We start from the raw sequence: 18,774 nt of genomic DNA, 5'->3' as shown, positions 1-18,774 counted from the left end.
AGTATTGTGTGCTTTGGTGAAAAGGCGAGAAATAAGTAAGGGCCTGGGCCTGTTCTGGAGAAATATTTTTCCTCTAGCATAACAATAATTTTGGCTAAAACAGATGAAACTTTCTATAGTACCGTAAAATCTCATTATAACTAAGTTGAAGAGGGAGGGAGATCGAATTATTTCATCATGTCCAATACTCCGCAACATGCAATGCGTAAGATGGATAACCGGTGGACCATAGAGTTACCGAATGGATGCAAAGAGAAGGAAAGCGCAATCGAGGACGGCAGAAAACTAAATGGAGGTGATGAAATTAGAAAATTTGCTGGCGCAAGTAGGAATCAGTGGGCGCCGGACAGCGGTAATTTGAGAGCACACGCAGAGGCGTTCATTCTGCAGTGGACATAAATATAGGCTGATGATGATGACTGCGTAATATGCAGTATAGCATGCAGTGCAATAGTAATCCATTGGAACACTGCAAGCGCTATTTCACGTACTTAGCTATATATATATATATATATATATATATATATATATATATATATATATATATATATATATATATATATATATATATTATTTTTTTGTTTTATTTATTTTACAATACTGCCGCTCTCAGCCGAGAGCCTAGCAGACGGCCATGAACACTTTCTTTTCCCTACATAAATACATGTGTGAGCTACACAAAGAATGACAAAGCAACGATATGCTACTTTGTTGTAACGAGGTTTCACTGCACCTCATGGGGCCTCACAGATTTGGCATTTTGGTTCTGAGCACGAGGTCGCATATTCAGTTTCTAGGATCGGAAGCTACACCTTCATGGGGCCGCAATGCAAGAAGGAAAAAAAGCGGCCGTGCACTTACATTAATGTGCGCATTAACCAAAACCAGGTGCTCAGAATTAACCCTGAACACTACACTGTTGCGCCTCATAGCCCACTTTGAAATTACTGGACGTTGGAGGACATAGTTTCAATTATCTAATTGAATTTAATTTGCGATCAATAATTATTTTGGATACTAGTCCGTTCTCGATTATGAACAAAATATGGCTGTGTGTCGAAGGTTGGTTCCTGGTCTTGGATGCGATGTTCCGCTGCACAGTTTTTTCAGGGAACACGCAAAAAAAAAAATCACGCACACAGCCAGATAATCTTGTGTGCGCGATCGTGTTTCGTTCAGTGTGCCCAGTTAGAAAAAGCAGCCCATGCATTGGTCTATCACAAAGAGCTCAGTAGCTTACGTGCCGTCATCTCTTTTCCAGCAGATTACGTGGAGTTGCATCTAATTTTCCAAGTTCCTGTTTATTGCGCTAACAGATATGCGGACATCTGCGGCCCCTTGACGCCAAAACCACCATGCTGTGAAGGACATTGTGAAACGTTTGCAAAGTTTTGGGCACATTTCGGGCAGTGACAAACATGACCTTAAGATGTTCCCAAGGGTGTGGGAATCCCTTGTATAGCATCGCTTTCTTATATACATGAGTTTCCGCAGCTGGTACGCATGTGCCAAGGTTTACGCAGGTTATTTTCAGACTTCATTTAGTCTTACGACCCAACACTCCATTTTCAAGTGTATTTAACCAGTAGGCTAACCACTGCATTAAAGTAATAAGTTCTTCTTGTGCGGTATTAGAATTATTTTGAAGCTTTTAGAGTCCTTAGAGCGTGGAAGCAAAAATGCCGTTCGTCCAGTGACCAGCACATAGCTTTCCTGGATCTCACCTTCGGCTTGGATATCGTGGCCATGGCGACGCTCAGGCGCTTCTTCATGCCGCCGGAAAGGACGGAGGTGAGGCATCTGGCTTTGTCTTCTAGCCGAACAACCTTCAGGGATTCAGTGATGCGGCCTGATAGGGTGCTTCGGTCGATTCCCTTGAGCTAAATGTAAGGAAAGCTACCGTCAGCTCATGATGCATACTTTTCTGAGTAGAGCTACATTGAAAGCGCAATTGTGGATATTATATCAGAAATGCGCATAAAAAGGGCAGTCTTATGCGACCACGCACAACAACCATGCACAATCACAACTCATATGCTCAGACAAAGAGGCGCCGTAGAACGTTTTTACGACTTGCCTACACAGTTGGAAGTGCTTTGCACACATTGCGCGTGTTACGTCTTTTGGACCCTTGTGACCTTTGCGCACCACGCTGAGGCCACGTTGGTGCCGGTGAACACTCGAACCTTACAGTTACTGCTCCCAAATGAACTCTACTATTCATGACTTGAGTAGCAAAAAAGCAGGGCAGTGGCCGGGACGTAAACAACGAACTCAGATGTGTGTCCTTTCCTCATGTCCTGTCTGTCAGCTGCATTCTTTATGTTCTAGTCCTGCGTGGGCACTAGTGCCCTTCTCGACATGGCCGACACTACCGCAGCAACCGATGCTCTCCATAAGTCGCCTGGCTTCCTCGCCCTGTGATCGTTGGCGCGAAGCGAGAAAGAGAGTGGGCAGCTCAGTGCGGGAAGTACGTGAGTGTACTAGAAATGTGGGCGACACGGGCGTGCATCACCCGAACCCATCAGGCTTAAGTTCCACAGGCCTGGGACCTACGCCAGTAGACCGAAACGCGTTGCGAGTCCGCGACCGCGTAGCGAGGAAATAGCTGCCCGGTGCTTCATCGGATCGGCCTCTCGACCCGAACGCCGCAATGAGCCCACGTGTTTCAACTGCTCACAGACCTTCTGTAGGGATTTCTTTCATCAGTTTCAATCGCGCGTTTATGTAAATCATTCCGTGTACTTTTTAACGCGACAGTGTTAAGGAGCTCGTGCCGCAGAATAGCCGGTGTCATTGGCATCGGCGGCATTGGCCATGAGCAAAAAATGGCGGTAGGCAATTCACACATAAAAAAAAAACCTTGCAAGATGGGCTGGATGGGAATCCAACCAGGGTCTCCGGAGTGTGAGATGGAGACGCTACCACGCAGCCACGAGTTCGATGGTTCAAAGCGCGGCAAAAGCGCCTCTAGTGAATGCGGTGTTGCCTTAGAAACTTGCCGTAAAAAGTTATACTGCGGTGTATATCGGTAATTATGAGCATGTAAATTACAGAAGTCGCAGTTAAACAAGTAGCGAAGTACGTTTCCGCTACTTTTCTTCTGCACTTGGTGCACACGCATAGCGATCTTGCGCCAAACACTGAAGAGCCCCTCCTCGCAATGTGCGGCGCTGCACCGACACGTGCCGGGCCACTCGTCCGCTTCTCCACTTCGTCCCGTTTGAGCGCATTGGTTCATTGGGGCCGTACGGGGACCGGTGCGAGGATGCCCCAATACCCTTGCGTTTAATACGTTTTCTCGCTCTCTCCCCTTCCAACACCCAGCGTGCGAAACTCGAACCCTCGTGTTTAGGCGACGCGGCTCCTCTTTCCGCTCACAGCACGATTCGTAGGTGAAGCGTCCGATGCGGGACGCGTCTGACGTGATCGCTGCGCCGTAGCGCGTCTGGGGTGAAAGCGTCCCCTGCGATGTGTGACGTGCTGCTGGCGAGGAGTCATGTGTCTGCGTGGTGCTCCCAAGCGAGATAGAGGACGATCCCATCGAGGCGTCAGCCCCGTGATCATGTCCGCCTTCGTGGCGCGTTGCGGCCCAGCGGTCCGTGCCCATCACGACGTTTGGCTCGCGTAGATCGTTTCTCCCTCCAAGACACCGAGTTCTTTGGTTCGTTCCGCTTGCTCAGGCACGCGTTTCTTCTTTGTGTATGCCGAGCGAATGAGTGGGTGGTGCGAACGGGGTGCGCTAACGCTCTCGCGTTCCACTCTTGAAGGCGAAGCTTAAGCGTCCTGCAATTTTTTTGTACACTCCGTTAGTGCTGTGTGTTGCGTTGTGTGTTGTGTATTGTGGTTATTATTTTGTCATTTGCTCGCGTATTTCTTTCTTTTTAGACGTGGCCCTATCTCCAGTAGCTTAAACGCAAGCGGAGTGGATTTGTTTCTCGCCCTATCCTCTACGTTCCAGGAAGTGCAGGAAACATAAACGCCATCATTTGATGGTCACGGAACAACTAACCCAATTACCTACGCTTCTGCACTTCTCAAGGAGACTTTACGCGTTTAGTCATCTTAGTTGAAATCGTAACGAATGAAAAATGTTTTGGTGGGATACGCTGGTAAAATAAAAGTGGTCAAGCATTATTAATCTAGCAGCCTTAGTTCGGAAGGAGTCTCCGTGATTGTTGCAATAAATGTGGGATTTTTAGAAAATTTTATTTTGATTAACTAGCAAAGTAGAAGGACAAGCGATTGATATGTAGGACGATTTTTAAGGCCTCCGCAACGACTTTCGTGCTTAAAAGTTTCATTGTGGTGTATTTCATTGTTACAAAATAAACCACTGTTGAGCAAGCTTCAATTTGAAATTTAAAGAACGTTGGCATTTATTTTAACAACCCGTTAAACTATGCCAAACACAAGCTTTTAGAATATCACGTATGAAACACTGAATAGCCATTCCCCTTTTCAATAACGTAGGTCTAATTGATCTTTTAATAAAGTTTCTCAAAAACTGGCAGACGAAATGCCCTCCGCATCTACGGTGCAAGAAGAACTTAGCGTAGGAGGCATAAAAAAAAAAAATACGGTGGTCGTATGTTGTCACAACGATCACGTGTTCATTCCCATTATGACTGCGCCAAGAACAGCAGTGGCTGCTCTTCTCGACGGCATTTGCTGGTGCCTGTCCCATTATTTCTGGTTACGTCCTCTGCCCGCCATTGAAGAAATGTGTAGATTGAACACAAGGTGCACTGCGCAACAACATAGCGCAACTGCAGCATAGCCTTCATGCCTAAAGCTGCCATTCACTTGGAGCGGCAAATAAAACACAGCCCAGTGCCGTTAAGCATCTAGAAGGGGACTTCGTATGCTTTCTTTGTATGTGATACTCCCTTTTGTTTGATGATGACCAGTCGTCTGGTGCTACAAAATACGCTTGGGCCAAGATGTGGTCCTGTTGCTGCATAATATTTAGTATTTTTTCAACAATTTATTACTTTGTGAAGACATTCGAGGGGATGGCGTAACGCTTACAAGCCTTTCAGTTAGAGACAAAGCCTTAATAGACGGCAGTGTGACGGCTCTCCTATTACTTACGACTCCGCGACAGGCGGGTGGCCTGCATACGACCCGACACCGGGTAGGAAGCGTCAAAAACTCTCCATGCGGCATGTTAAAATTGTTTTCTTAACTACGCAAGTGGCAAGCGAGGGAGCGACCGCATAAAGCTTTCGTCGCTCTCATGCTCCGGAAACATTGAATAGATGCAGCTTTTTATTGCGATAACTATTATATCGACACGCTAGGCGAATTTTTGCCACACTGGTCACGATGTTCTGTACAAAGCCCGCAGCTCGACAAGATTTTACCTCTTTGCAGTTTTTTCTTGTCGTGCAAATGGCACAGGGACGTAGAAGAACCGAAAGACACAGGCGCTGTACTTCAACGGCCTTGTGCTATTTGCGCTACAAGAAAAAAACTGCGAAATCTTACACCAACAAGGTGAAATTCTACATTCGTGAGGATTATATCATGCTTCGCGTACCGTATCCTGTGGGTGAGAGAGAAAGCGTGCGAGGATCTTAAAAAAAAATGGGGATTTGATGCACGTCTCCTTCCCACGCGCCCAGTGTTGAAGGTTATGAGATGAAGTGTGCTTAGGACTGATGGGGGGGTGGGGGGGGGGGGACGTGGGCCACTATAACTTAAATTTATTCAATTATGACTTTATTCCAATATACTGACGTCAAATTTAGGTAACCGCCAATGAACACAAGCATCGGGTGGTGACCGGGGGCGTTGTTTGAAGAACCCCATTAAATGCTCTGCTCGTTTATAGGACGTCACTTTGTTCGCTTTCCGAGCAAATAGCATTGCCTACTTTTATAGCTTCTTCTAGTCAAAATGGCTGACGAGAGGCAAGGAGAGTGCAAAAGAGGAGAGAGCTTCGGCGTTGGTGAGCTAATGTAGATAGCCGATGGAGGAGAGTGGTGCCGCTGTCTCCGATTGGTCCGCTTCTTCTTGCTTAGCTTGTAGAGGCGTGGGATGGGGCGTTGAAGATACCGGCAAAGCCAACGATCAGTCAATAAATTTTGGCAGGGTTATGCCGTATACCTGCCGAAAGGTCTCGACAACGCTGTACAGTCGCGTAAACATTTCATTGCTACATGGACGTTCCGGGCGCATTTCCGCCTTCGCTGTAGCCGTGAGGTTCTGTATAAAGTACAAGTGCGATAGCATAGTGGCCGCGCACCATATGCTGTAGTTGCCAGCGAAAGCTTGCGATGGTGAGTGGAGAAGTACGGTAACTTAATGAGGAGCTCTCTTCTCGCGCTCGCAAGGGTGGGGAGGGTGTGCGCCGTCTTCTCGTGCTCGGGAAGATGGGTGCGCGCTAGGAGGGAGGGTGGGGAGGGCGCAGCTTAGTCCTCTTCTACTCCAGCGGTGGCAAGTGAGCGCGGCCGCATGCTTCCTATATTGAAGGCAGTCTGCGCTGGGTTCGAAGGCCGCCAGCCACGCGCCCAGTTCTTGTTGGAGCGAGAGGCAGCACCAAGGGGAATCCTCTCTCCTCTGCTGCCGCTGTCCACCCTGCCAGCGTTCTGACAGCGAGTGTCCACGGCCATCGAGTGACATGAGCTCGTATTTTCTTGTGTGCTCGTGGCAACGTGCTTGTTAATTTAGTTAGTAAGCGAACGTTTAGAGCACTTCATGCAGCTGATAAACGACTGACCTTACTTCGTATAGCTGCTTATTAATTTGCTATCGGAATCAATTCTTCGCCTGTCGGGTAAAAATGTGACTTATTTATTTCGAGGCCAAGAAATTCATTCTCGCAGGCAGCTCCGACTTGCCAGTGCCAGTACGGCGAGCAGGCAGACATCTTCTATTCCTTTCGGAACGGGGCAGTCTCCGGCTATTCCAAAAAAGCGCATTTTTTTTCGACATTTTATTGCATCTTCAGTGCGTACACGTCACTTTGGCGTGTAATGAGTTTCCAATGTTTTGCGACATCACTTGGCAAAGAGGTTAACTAGGCGCGCCCTTAAAGCATTTTCACGTATGGCAAAAGGCTAATAGTTACGAAGACATAGAATCGGAAAATTTATTTCCTTTTATTTGCCTGATCATGCGTGATCAGTGCGTATACGTCACATTGAGATGGGTCGTTATCACGGCTTTTGTGCCGCCTTGTGACAGGCATAAGTGGACGTGGACCCAAAATGTGTAGCCAATCGCGCAGGGCTAACGAAGAAAATAGAATAAAAACAGATCGGAATCGTTTTATCTTATAGCGCCTCAGCTGAGTGCGCCTCTCTTCCTGTAACCTGACCGTGGCTGCGCATGGCTCCTCGTGGTGCTCGGCGCATGTCTTGCAAGTAATCTGCGGCTGGTGCAAACGTTAAGGGCAAGACTAGATGACTGATGACATTGTCCCCGCTGTGTTACCCCGCGCCTACAGTGTTCGAGGTCGCGTTATCTCAACTTTTCGAGACGTGGCGCTTAGAAGGCAGCACGCAGGTTTGCTTCCAGCTGGCTCTTCATCACGCCAACGTTGTGACAGCGAGGGTTCGTCTGGTGATCATCCAGTCATGTGAGTTCATAATTGTCTGAGCGATAGTGATACATTGCTGATTAATTTAATTAGTAAGAAAATGTTTACTGAAATTCATGGCGCCGATAAAACTGCAAATCTATACAAAAAATGACAAAATACAGAACTACAAAAACAGAAACTACAAAACTACTAAAACTACAAATGTTACTTCGTGTAGTTGTTTAAACATAGCTCTCAGTATGAATGATTATCTTTTGGGCCATACTGCGACTATTTCGTGATACAAGAGTAGTAAGCAAGTGAACTGGGCTCTTTGTACACACCGCACCGAAGTAAGCCAAGTGCTCCCAGATGGTGAGGTCAGCAAAGAACACATCTTGCTGTTGGCAGAAGCTCAGATAGGCGCGTGCTTCCGCCGTGTTCTGGATCATGTCGTACCCGCACACGTTCACGGTGCCCCTTGTGGGACTGCACATGCCTGTCGTAGAGCAAGGGTTACAGAGATGACGTGCAACATTTGGGGACGTGGTTGCTCACAACGAGGCTACGCAAGCGCGAACGAAGTGCGCACGAATGCCGCCTTCTGCATCGCTGCTCGCTGCCCTGTTGGTTGGTGGAGAACTCGGTTGGCGGAGACCTTATACTTGTGTAATATCGGGCACCGACCGCAGAAACAAAAGTTTAAAAGAAACAAACTATGTTTGGGCTCCCGCACGGAAACCTTGTTTATATTGGTTACAAGTATTGCATGCAAACTTCACTTATCGTACTTTTGGCAAAACTGCTGTAGATATGTTGCCTGTGACAAATAAAGAAGATAAAACATACCATAGGAAGACAGTTATACGCCTGTGGTTTATTAGTTATCCCGTTTTACTCGCTGTTGATAGTTGTTCACGAATTACGAAATGGCCTAAAGTCGGGCCCTGGTGACTTTCATCGCGAAGAGCATTATTTGCCGCTGTAAAGATTTTATTCATTCATATACCATACAGGTTCTGTACGTCCATGCAGGCGTTGCACTTAGGAATAATCGCACATTTAGTAAAAGCTTCAAAGCTTCAACTCGCGAAGAAAGAATTTAAGCAAAAACCATACTTGACGAATATTTATGTCATGCGAAGTATTTTTGAAAAACGCAAATGGGTGGGACAACTTTTCATTTTCTCAAGTGATATTTCCTAGTGCTTCTTTGATGCTTTCTTTGATGCTTCTGCAGCCGCATAGGTGCTATCCAATGTAGATAGCAGCGGCCTATGCGTACTGAAGCGCGAGACGTACTAGCAAATGGCTACACTAGGGGCCCGTCGGGTGGACACGTAGTCGATGACACCTCCGCAATGCGTAGTGGACATTCGGTTTGCGGTATTTAAGGTGACGCCGAACAATTCGTGTAACCTGGGAGCCACCGGTCAGCTGAGTTCAGCCCGGCCGCGAGCACTTCCGTCGCGTGTGGCGGCATAGGACGCCCTACAACGAGGGAGAGTCTTCTCGCGACAAAGAAGGCTTTCAACCACGACGCTGGAGACACGGCGACGGTGCGACGACGATTGTGCAACGACGAAGGCGTGACGACATGAGCGACGGAGTGACAACCGTGCGACGGGGACGATCGGTTGACGACAGCGCTAAGACAAAACGATGGAATCGGCGCGATGGCGGCTTTGTTAAGATTCCGACAGTGGCGTGACGACAACCTGGAGAGAGCGTGATGACGACGATAGGGTAACGCAGCGAGAGCAGCAGAGTAAAAAGAGCGGAAAGATGATGATGACACGTGAACGAAAGGATGATCACAATGCCACGAAGGCTATGAAACGACGACGACTGAATGAAGACGACAGCATGACAACGACAGCACGTTGATGTTGGTGCTCACGTCAGCTGTCACAAGCATCAGCTACCTCCGATGGGTGCGTTAGTTCGCATTATATCGGGTGTTTGCACTGTCTACGGTACCGACCAATTGGGATGCCCTAGTTCGCAATATATGCATATTTATTGAGTGCGCTACCTCCAAAATGTGCCCCCATATTTCGGAGCCAAAACGTCATCAAATATCCTCGCGTCCCTGAGCGTGACGTAGCTTTGACCTTGGCAGCGACTAGGCAAAGAAAAGGTTCGCATTTGAAAACATCATCACTTACGACAAAGATAATGTACTTAGGTAGCGCGTTCTGATGATATAGAACCGTCTCTAAACATAAATTTGCGATTAAAGATAGAGGTTGAGGCGTGCAAAAAAGGCTGTACTTTAAGTTGATCTAAACGCTGATAAATACACTGAGCTGTATTTATGTGAGATAACAAGGATTAGCTATGAAAATATGACAACATCGTTATTATTCTGCGATTCGGAGGGACATACATGAAACCGATTCCACGATATCTGTGAAGCTGTACTTGTGCGAGTATTTCTTCGTAATAAATATTGCTGCTTTATTATGTGTTGCTTCGAGTTGACCGTCCATATACGTTTGATGAGGATTTAAAATAATGTGCACAAATTTAATCTTACAACAAGCAATCATAGTGTATGTTGATGGTTTGATAGTAGTGTTGGTCAAGTACCAGTGACGTTTAATGAAGCCGAATGCTTCAGGTGCCTCGCTGGTAATGATAATGATGTGCACGTTCCAGGATAAATCAGACGATAGATGAACTCCGAGATATTTGAATGGGGATGCACTTTCAACAGCGATACCCGGAATTGTTTGTAGCTTGTTCTCGGATTATGTGCTCTGGTAAACATCCCGGCCAAAGTTTTAAAATGTTAACTTCAATTTGCCACTGGTAATTCTAAAATGCGAGTTCAATGAAGTCTAACTGTACTGGATTTTTATTTTGTGTGTTAGTCATTATTGTGTAGACGATACAGTCGTCTGCACATAACCTGACAGCGCAAGGTGAACATGTATAGAAGATAACTCTCAGGAAGTAAACTGTCAGATTAATGTAACTTAACATTCATATGTGTCATCTCTTTATAAGCGCCAACGTTACCGAAGGTGCATAGTTACACTTACTTATCTCCAAATAATACTTATTTGCTTTAAAGAAGATATCGATCATAGGAAATTTGTTGACACCCGCCGTGGTTGCTTAGTGGCTATGGTGTTGGGCTGCTAAGCACGAGGTCGCGGGATCGAATCCCGGCCACGGCGGCCGCATTTCGACGGGGGCGAAATGCGAAAACACCCGTGTACTTAGATTTAGGTGCACGTTAAAGAACCCCAGGTGGTCCAAATTTCCGGAGTCCCCCACTACGGCGTGCCTCATAATCAGAAAGTGGTTTTGGCACGTAAAACCCCATAATTAATTAATTAAATTCGTTGACAGCAAAGCTTTGTGGATGCGCGCAAGGTAACTGTTGCAGATCGAGCTATACGCAGCTTTCACACAATCACACAATCTGGCACCCGTGAGCACGTTGAGCACGCTGGTCTTCCCGGCGCCGTTGTGGCCGAGGATGACGGTGATGAGGCCTTCGTAGACTTCCAGGTCCACGTGGTGCACTGCGACCACACCGCCGTATTCCTGCGCAGCAGCCGGTACCACCGTTTCATCGAATCGCCTTCCCTGAATTAAAGCACTTCGTAAAAATGTTACGCATGAAATAAAAGAACCAACCCTAAACAATACAGTTCATCGCCTTATTCCCTGTTGTCTGCTTCTCTTCTGTTTCGTTTTGTGTTAATCTAACACTGTATAATGAGTCACCACTCCTCTCTGTAACACCATCATGCATTGAGAGTATCTTAAATAAATAAAAGAAATAAATAAACATGCGACTCTGCCCTGTTGATACGGAAGTGGAGAAAATTACAATTTTCGTAAATCATTACACAGCGACGGAGGCGTGACGCGGCCAATGAAGAACAAAGCATGCAACAATACGTAAAGAGATGTAGGCCTGCACCTCATCGTGCTCGTCGGTAAAACCTGTGTCTGCGTGATTAGGAAACTATGAAAACCATAAACGGAGGCAACGCGGACGGGGTTACAAACGCTTTCCTTGCTAACTTGCACGAAACGAAAGTACGCTGCAGGCAAGGGCGTAGCCGGGGTGGGGAGCACTTGTCGGGCTTCGGCCCGCTCGGCATGTTTTTAAGCTTTCCATGCACCACCGACCGAAACAACCCCCGGCGCCGGAAATCACTCGAGATTTTGCCTAGAATGCCCTTTTCACGCTCGAAAAAACACTTCAGCTCGCACATTGCGAACACGGGCTCGATTTCGCGGCAATGCCTGTACACTGGAGTCACATATCGCAAGGAGCCCCAATCGAGCGCAATGTTTCAACGGCGTTTTGATGGCGAGCTGACTCGTCGCGGCATATCGCGGAGGCTCCAAAATATATGGAACGCATGGATTTCAAATTTCGAAACTTTATGGGCATAAAATTCTCAAACATTTGATGCGAAAGGTGCATTTACATTTCCAAAGCCATGCTTTAGATTTTCAATTGCGAAACTTCGTGTGTTTAATGTTGTTATAAACATTTGGCGCCAAAGGTGCACTGACTTTTATAAAGTCGTACATTGCAAAAACAACGAGACAAGCCAAATCAACACATTCTCGGACAAGTTGACAAAACACGCAGCAACGTCCGATGAGACAAAGCGCTGTGGTGGTTCATTTGTTCCGTCATGTCACAGAAATAATATCGACATTTTTTTTCACCTGCACAAAAGCATCCATGTCAAGACAGTAAAGCTAGCAAAGGCAGCTACGTTCTTATAAATTTTTCTACTTCGACATTTATTCGCGAGGACACATTGAGCCTCTTCAATTTTCTTGTTCTTTCTACCCGCGGGCTACCAGAGCCAGCCAGAGCGCATGCGTTTTTCTGATTTTGCCACTACCACCGCGTGGTGCAGTTGGTGCGCATTCGTTTTGAAGGCTGTCTGGCTAGCAGATGAGAAAAATTGCCTGTGGTTTCGCTCTGGTTAACCCCAGTTGAATTGCGAAAGCAAGAGCTGCAAAAGCGGTCTTGAAGTTGAAGAGTCACTCCCGGACGTGGCACGAATGCTTCCTGCCGCATCTGCGTTACGACGCCTCTCGAGTCGTCCGGCGCGTTCTTCTGGCGTCTCTTGAGCGCGTTGTGTCGTCCTTGTTTCGTTAAGCCATTGTTGCGCCCCTACATATATATATATATATATATATATATATATATATATATATATATATATATATATATATATATATATATATATATATTGCCGCGTGTATTCTATGAAGACGACGGCGACGATAGGAGCCCTAACGGGCCCCGCCTATAGTGGGTCAGAGTGAGATTGGTTGATGACGAAGAAGATGTGCCTCTGCTCTGTGTTTTTGAACAGATTGTCCTGTTGTTCCTGAAGAACGTCTCCCTGTGTTCTGTCCGCGTTGTACCGCGACATTGGTGGAGGTGCGGGGTACTGACCGCGTCGGATTCGTCGGAGTCCTTCTGGGAGTCGGTCATCTAGCCCGGACGCACTATCGCCAGTTACGACACCGGTGAATCGCTTTAGTCGTCGACTGCTAGGCCTTGCCCCGGAGTTCTCCGCTCTTCAACCACCTCTCTCCAGGAGCTGCACACATTTCGCAATGACCAAAACCAGTCCAACACAAGCACTCCAAAGCAGTCGGTTTCCCAGTCCTCAACAGGTAACCGTTCTGCATCCGCTGGTTCCCGATCGCTATCGCGGAGCAGTCTTCGAAGGCATTGAAGACTGGCTGGACAAGTATGAACGCGTCGCACAGATTAATCAGTGGACCCAGCAGCAAAAGCTCTCCCACGTCTATTTCGTCCATGACGACAGTGGCCGTACTTGGTTCGAGAACCGCGAAGGCAGCCTCACGAGCTGGCATGAGTTTCGGCAGAAGATCACCAATACTTTTGCGAGTGCCGACCGAGGTGACCGCGCCCAGCAAATGATGGAGCTACGCGTGCAACAACCTAATGAGACGGTCACAATGTTCGCCGAAGACATGGCCCGCCTCTTTCGTAGAGCCGACCCGAGCATGACCGAAGTTAGGAAGTTGCGCTACCTCATGCGAGGTGTAAAAGAGCAGTTGTTCGCGGGGCTTGTGCGCAATCCGCCAGTCACTGTTACTGAGTTTATCAAAGAGGCTAGGGCTATTGAGCGGGCCCTTCATCAAAGATGCAGGCAATACGATCGACTGTCCACTAGCACTACAATCAATGCCACCACAGTTACTACCGAGTATCAGAACTCCTTGCGTGAGTTGGTCAGAGAGCTCATCAGAGAGGAAATTCAAAAGATCCTGACACCGACACTAGATAGACCCGTCGCGTCAATCGCCGAAGATGGTGCGTGATGAAATCCGGCAGGCGTTCCCGGTAACCGATCTTCAAGACCACCAGCGACCCCTGAGTTACGCCGCTGCTGTCCGATGTCCACCACGGGTTGCAACCACATCACCGTACCAACAGCCTCCGACAGCCGCTCCTTGGTCGTCGCCGCAAGAGGAGGCTTCGAGGCGCGCAGCCGTTATGCCGCTTCAGTCATACCGCCAGCCGACGTTCGCCGCGTCTTGGTCACCGCCGCAAAACGACGCTACGGGACGGCCGCCGGAGAACCGACGTATAGCGCGCTGCCGATAGGCGCCCACTCTGTTTTCACTGCGCAGGCGCCGGCCATATTTCGCGTCATTTCTGGCATCGTGACACATCATTTCGACCTCTCTGTCCGTGGTACTATGGTCGACGGCCAAATGACGACGCCATGCTACGCCGCGATGACGCTGCTTTTCGGGACCCCCAATAGCGCACCCGAGTGACGAATCCATGCCAAATGATCGGTCCGATTTCGGGCGTCGATCGCGCTCTCCAACTCCTCCACGTCAAATGGCTTCATCTACTGGAAGTACTTTTGCGGGGCTCCGAGGACGAAGGTCGCCCAGCCCCCGTCGGGGAAACTGAAGGCGGCGACTTCTGGGGGCAAGGTTGCAGGCCCGACGCAAGACACTAAGGAGCCCCCAACATTCTCGCTGCAGAACGACGTGAAGGCGATAAACACTGTAGAAATTGTGAGCGCCGACATTGGTGTTTTCGTGGATGGGCAACCGGTGACAGCGTTAGTCGACACTGGTGCCGACCTCTCTATAATGAGTCAGGAACTCGTCCTCCGCCTGAAGAAATTGAAGACGCCATGGACGGGACCTCACATAAGGACGGCAGGCAGCCAATTACTGATGCCTACTGGAAGATGTACTGCCAGAGTTAACATCGGGGATTCTTCTTTCGTGGCCGCTTTCATCGTCCTTCCTGTATGCTGCATAGATTTGTTTATTGGAATGGACTTCCTAAAAGAATATGGCGCCGTAATTAACATCCCGGACGTCATGGTGACGTTTTATAAGAGCTCCGGTTTGGTCCATTGTTTATCGCCGCAACACAGCTGCTTTCGTCTAACAGAAGACGACGTCGTCATACCCCCTGGTTCGTGTGCCCTTGTTTCAGAAGCATGCGACATACCGTTTCGTTGCGAAGGAGTTGCCGACCAAATAACCTCGTTGTTGTTTACTCACGGTATCACGGTCGCACGAGGAATCGTGAATGTCGCCGACGGGCGCACAAGCCTGTTCCTAACAAATTTTAGCACAGAGCGATGGCATCTTCCAAAGGGCACAGCTGTGGCTTATTTTGAGGGCGCTGGGGATGTTCATGGCTGCTGTGCACTACTCGAAGAAGCGCCTACGTGAGACCCAGCTCCTGTACTTGACGTTAGCACTGCTTTGTCGGAGCACGAACGAGAGCGGCTTCTTACGCTATTGGCCAAGTTCAAGGACTGTTTTGCGTCGACGTCCAGCGTCGGTCGGGCGCCTCTGACAAAGCACCGAATAATTAGAGGATACGGTAACACCAATTCACCAAAATCCATATAGTGTGGCACCTAGAGAACGTGAAGCCATACAACAACAAGTGACACAAATGCTTGAAGATGACGTGATCCAACCATCAACAAGTCCCTGGGCACCTCCTGTAGTTCTAGTCAAGAAAAAGGACGGCAGCTAGCGTTTCTGTGTGGACTACCGAAAGCTAAATAAGGTGACAAAGACATATACCCGCTTCCCCGTATAGATGATTCACTCGACAGGCTTCGACAGGCACGTTACTTCTCTTCAATGGACTTAAAAAGCGGATATTGGCTAAGCGAAGCAGACTCGAAAGACCGTGAAAAAACTGCTTTCGGGACGCCAGATGGCCTATACGAATTTAAAGTGTTGCCTTTCGGTTTGTGTTCTGCCCCTGCTACGTTCCAACGCCTCATGGATACTTTACTTTCCGGTCTGAAGTGGAAAACCTGCTTAGTATATCTCGACGACGTCATCTTGTTCTCCGCAACGTTTGAAGAAAACCTCCAATGGCTTGAAGCGGTTCTGCAGTCCATACGGTCCGCCGGCCTTTTTATTTTTTTTTTATTTACAAATACTGCTGTCTCAGTTTCTGAGACATAGCAGGAGTGAGTACAGAGTAACAATAAAAAAAAAATACAATTTCAAGTACTTTTAACAAAATTCACCAGAATACTAGAAAACATTACCAGAATACATAATTACGTAATTCTTTTTCAAAATCCTCAGTACCGAGTCTGCGCAGAGACCCATCAAGTTTATTCCATAAATCCACCGTCCGTGGAAAGAAAGAAAACTTAAAAGAATCAATATTTCACCTGAAGGGCACAATGTTCAGGGGATCAGATCGTCGAGTACAGCGTGCAGAAGCTGCAACAAAAGAAATCGGCGCCACAACACTCAAGCCGGTGTGAACTATCTTATGAAGAAGGATAACGCGATCAGAATTACGCCGATGTTCGAGAGATTGCAACGTTAACACGTGTGCATGCGAAGTAGGCGAGAATTGCCGGTCATAGCGACAAAAAATGAACCGGATTGCTTTTTTTTGGACAGATTCTATCATAGCTATGTCGTGCTTGAGGTGAGGTGACCAAACAACCGATGCATATTCTAGTATGGGCCTGACCAATGTTTTGTACGCAGTCAATTTGCATTCTCTTGTTGAGTTGCTTAACGTGCGCTGGAGATACCAAAGTTTTCGACGAGCCTTATTGCAGATCATTTCAACATGCTTGCGCCATTTTAAATTTGACGCTAGAGTTACACCGAGGTACTTAAACTCCGTAACATGTATTAGTCCGACCCCGTAATTAGTATAAGTAAAAGAAAGGGGTTGTTTCTTGTTTGAAAAGGTCATTGCCACAGTCTTCTTTAGGTTAATAGACATTTGCCAGGTTTCACTCCAGTTACAAAACAATGGAAAAACGTTATTTAGCGCAACCTGATCATGAGCATCAGAGATGGTGTTGTAAATTACGCAGTCGTCTGCATACATTCTAAGTTTAACTTGAGTATCGCCAATGATTTCTGCTACGTCATTTATGAAAATAATGAACAAAAGCGGCCCCAGCACCGAGCCTTGCGGCACCCCAGATGTAATCTGTACCTCTGACGACTTCGCGTAGTTATACGTAACAAACTGAGAGCGCGACCATAAGTAATCAGCTATCCAATCAACCAGCTTGCTGTCACCAAAATATGTACGAAGTTTAACTAAAAGCTTAGCATGGCAAACCAAATCGAAGGCCTTAGAATAGTCAATAAATATGGCATCAAGCTGTCCTCGGCTGTTAAGGGTAGAAGCAATGTCATGCGTAAATTCAAGCAACTGCGTAACAGTGGAATAGCCAGCACGAAAACCGTGCTGCGATTGGGAAAGAATATTGTTGGCATTTAGGTATTCCACAATGTGCTTGTGAATAATGTGCTCCAAGAGTTTCGAGCTGGTGGAAAGTAAAGATATTGGCCTATAATTCGGTATTATTTGTTTGTTTCCCGATTTGAATACGGGCACGACATTAGCCAATTTCCACAGCCGGGGAACTGTTGTAGAGTCTATTGATTTTTTAAATATTATAGTCAGATAGCTTGCGCACCATTCCGAGTACCTCTTTAGGAACATATTTGGAATGCCGTCTGGGCCTGGGCTTTTCGTTACATCAAGTTTTAATATGAGGTTATGTACTCCAGAGGAGGTTACATCAGGATTTGGAAGAGAGGGCAGATTGCGGCACGCGGAAAATGGGGGATTGGTGCCATTATCGGTAGAAAAAACAGATTCGAAGAAGTTGTTGAAGGCGTTGGCTATAGTTTCAGATTGGGAGCAGGATTGGTCATTAACAATAAAGGAAGAAGGTAGAGACGATGCAGGACTAATCGATCTCCAGAACCTAGATGGGTTTTTTTTTCATAAATGTAGCCAATGTATTATTAAAGTAAAAGCTCTTAGCCTCTTGCATTTTCGCTCTTAATTTAGACTTCAACGTGTTGAATAAAGAAGCATTGTTCTTACACTCGGAACGGCTTCGCTTACGCAGCCGCTTAATGCGACGAGTGAGCTGAATTATCTCCCTGTTATACCAAGGGTGTCTTCGGTTCCGTTTAATACATCTTTGGGGCACGTACTTTGACAGGCATTCATGTACAATGTCACAAAATTTAAGGAGCAGCGTGTCTACATTGTACAGTTCACTACAGTATTGGAAGTCATCAAAAGTTGAGGCTAAAGTGTCAAGTACGGAAGTATCGTCAGCTGCAGAAAAGTTCAAAACGGTTGTGAATGCAGGTCTTAGTCGAGGGCACACTAAGTTCAAGGCAATTTCAACTGCTTTGTGGTCAGATAAGCCTTCGGTGACTTCACATTTAACTCCATGCGATAAGAGTTGTTGGTTTACAAATACAAGGTCTAATATTGAGTTTTCGCGCGTTACAAAATCCACAAGTTGAGTTAACCCAAATGAAATAACCAGGTCGATCAGGGAAGCACAAAGCGCCCTATCACGGCCAGTTGGGGTAGGTGTGCTCCAGTTAATGCATGGGAGATTGAAATCCCCTGCTAACAATAATTTGCAACCACCCAACTTGTTACTAATAAGGTACTCATTGATAGCAGGAAAAATATCGTCGGAGTTCGGAGGGCGATAAATAACACCAACAACTATTACAATACCTCTGCTGTATACTTTGCACCAAATAGCCTCAATGCCAGGAAGTTCAGGTAATAAAGAAAATTTAAGGCTTGTTTTAATGAGAACTGCCACACCACCACCACGGCCAATATCTCTGTCCTTCCGAAGTAGTGCATAACCGGGAGGCAAAATTTCGATATCAATAACAGATTCATGTAACCAAGGCTC

At 47.0% G+C, this 18,774-nt stretch overlaps 1 protein-coding gene across 1 annotated transcript in view; it reads right to left on the bottom strand.

Annotated features, from left to right (window-relative positions):
- LOC135916812 (phospholipid-transporting ATPase ABCA3-like) overlaps positions 1-18,774 on the bottom strand; it is a 420,918-nt gene that overhangs the window by 348,767 nt on the left and 53,377 nt on the right. The window contains exons 4-6 of the mRNA XM_065450250.2: positions 10,969-11,086; positions 7,873-8,027; positions 1,725-1,880 (exon numbers count right to left, since the gene is read on the bottom strand). Coding sequence (XP_065306322.1) covers positions 1,725-1,880; positions 7,873-8,027; positions 10,969-11,086 — 429 coding nt within the window. The remainder of the gene's footprint in view (positions 1-1,724; positions 1,881-7,872; positions 8,028-10,968; positions 11,087-18,774) is intronic.

The sequence above is a fragment of the Dermacentor albipictus genome, chromosome 1 (genome assembly GCF_038994185.2).
Source record: "Dermacentor albipictus isolate Rhodes 1998 colony chromosome 1, USDA_Dalb.pri_finalv2, whole genome shotgun sequence".
Lineage (NCBI taxonomy): Eukaryota > Metazoa > Arthropoda > Arachnida > Ixodida > Ixodidae > Dermacentor > Dermacentor albipictus.
The sequence above is the reverse complement of the archived record's forward strand: the minus strand, read 5'-3'. Positions and strand labels throughout refer to the sequence as shown.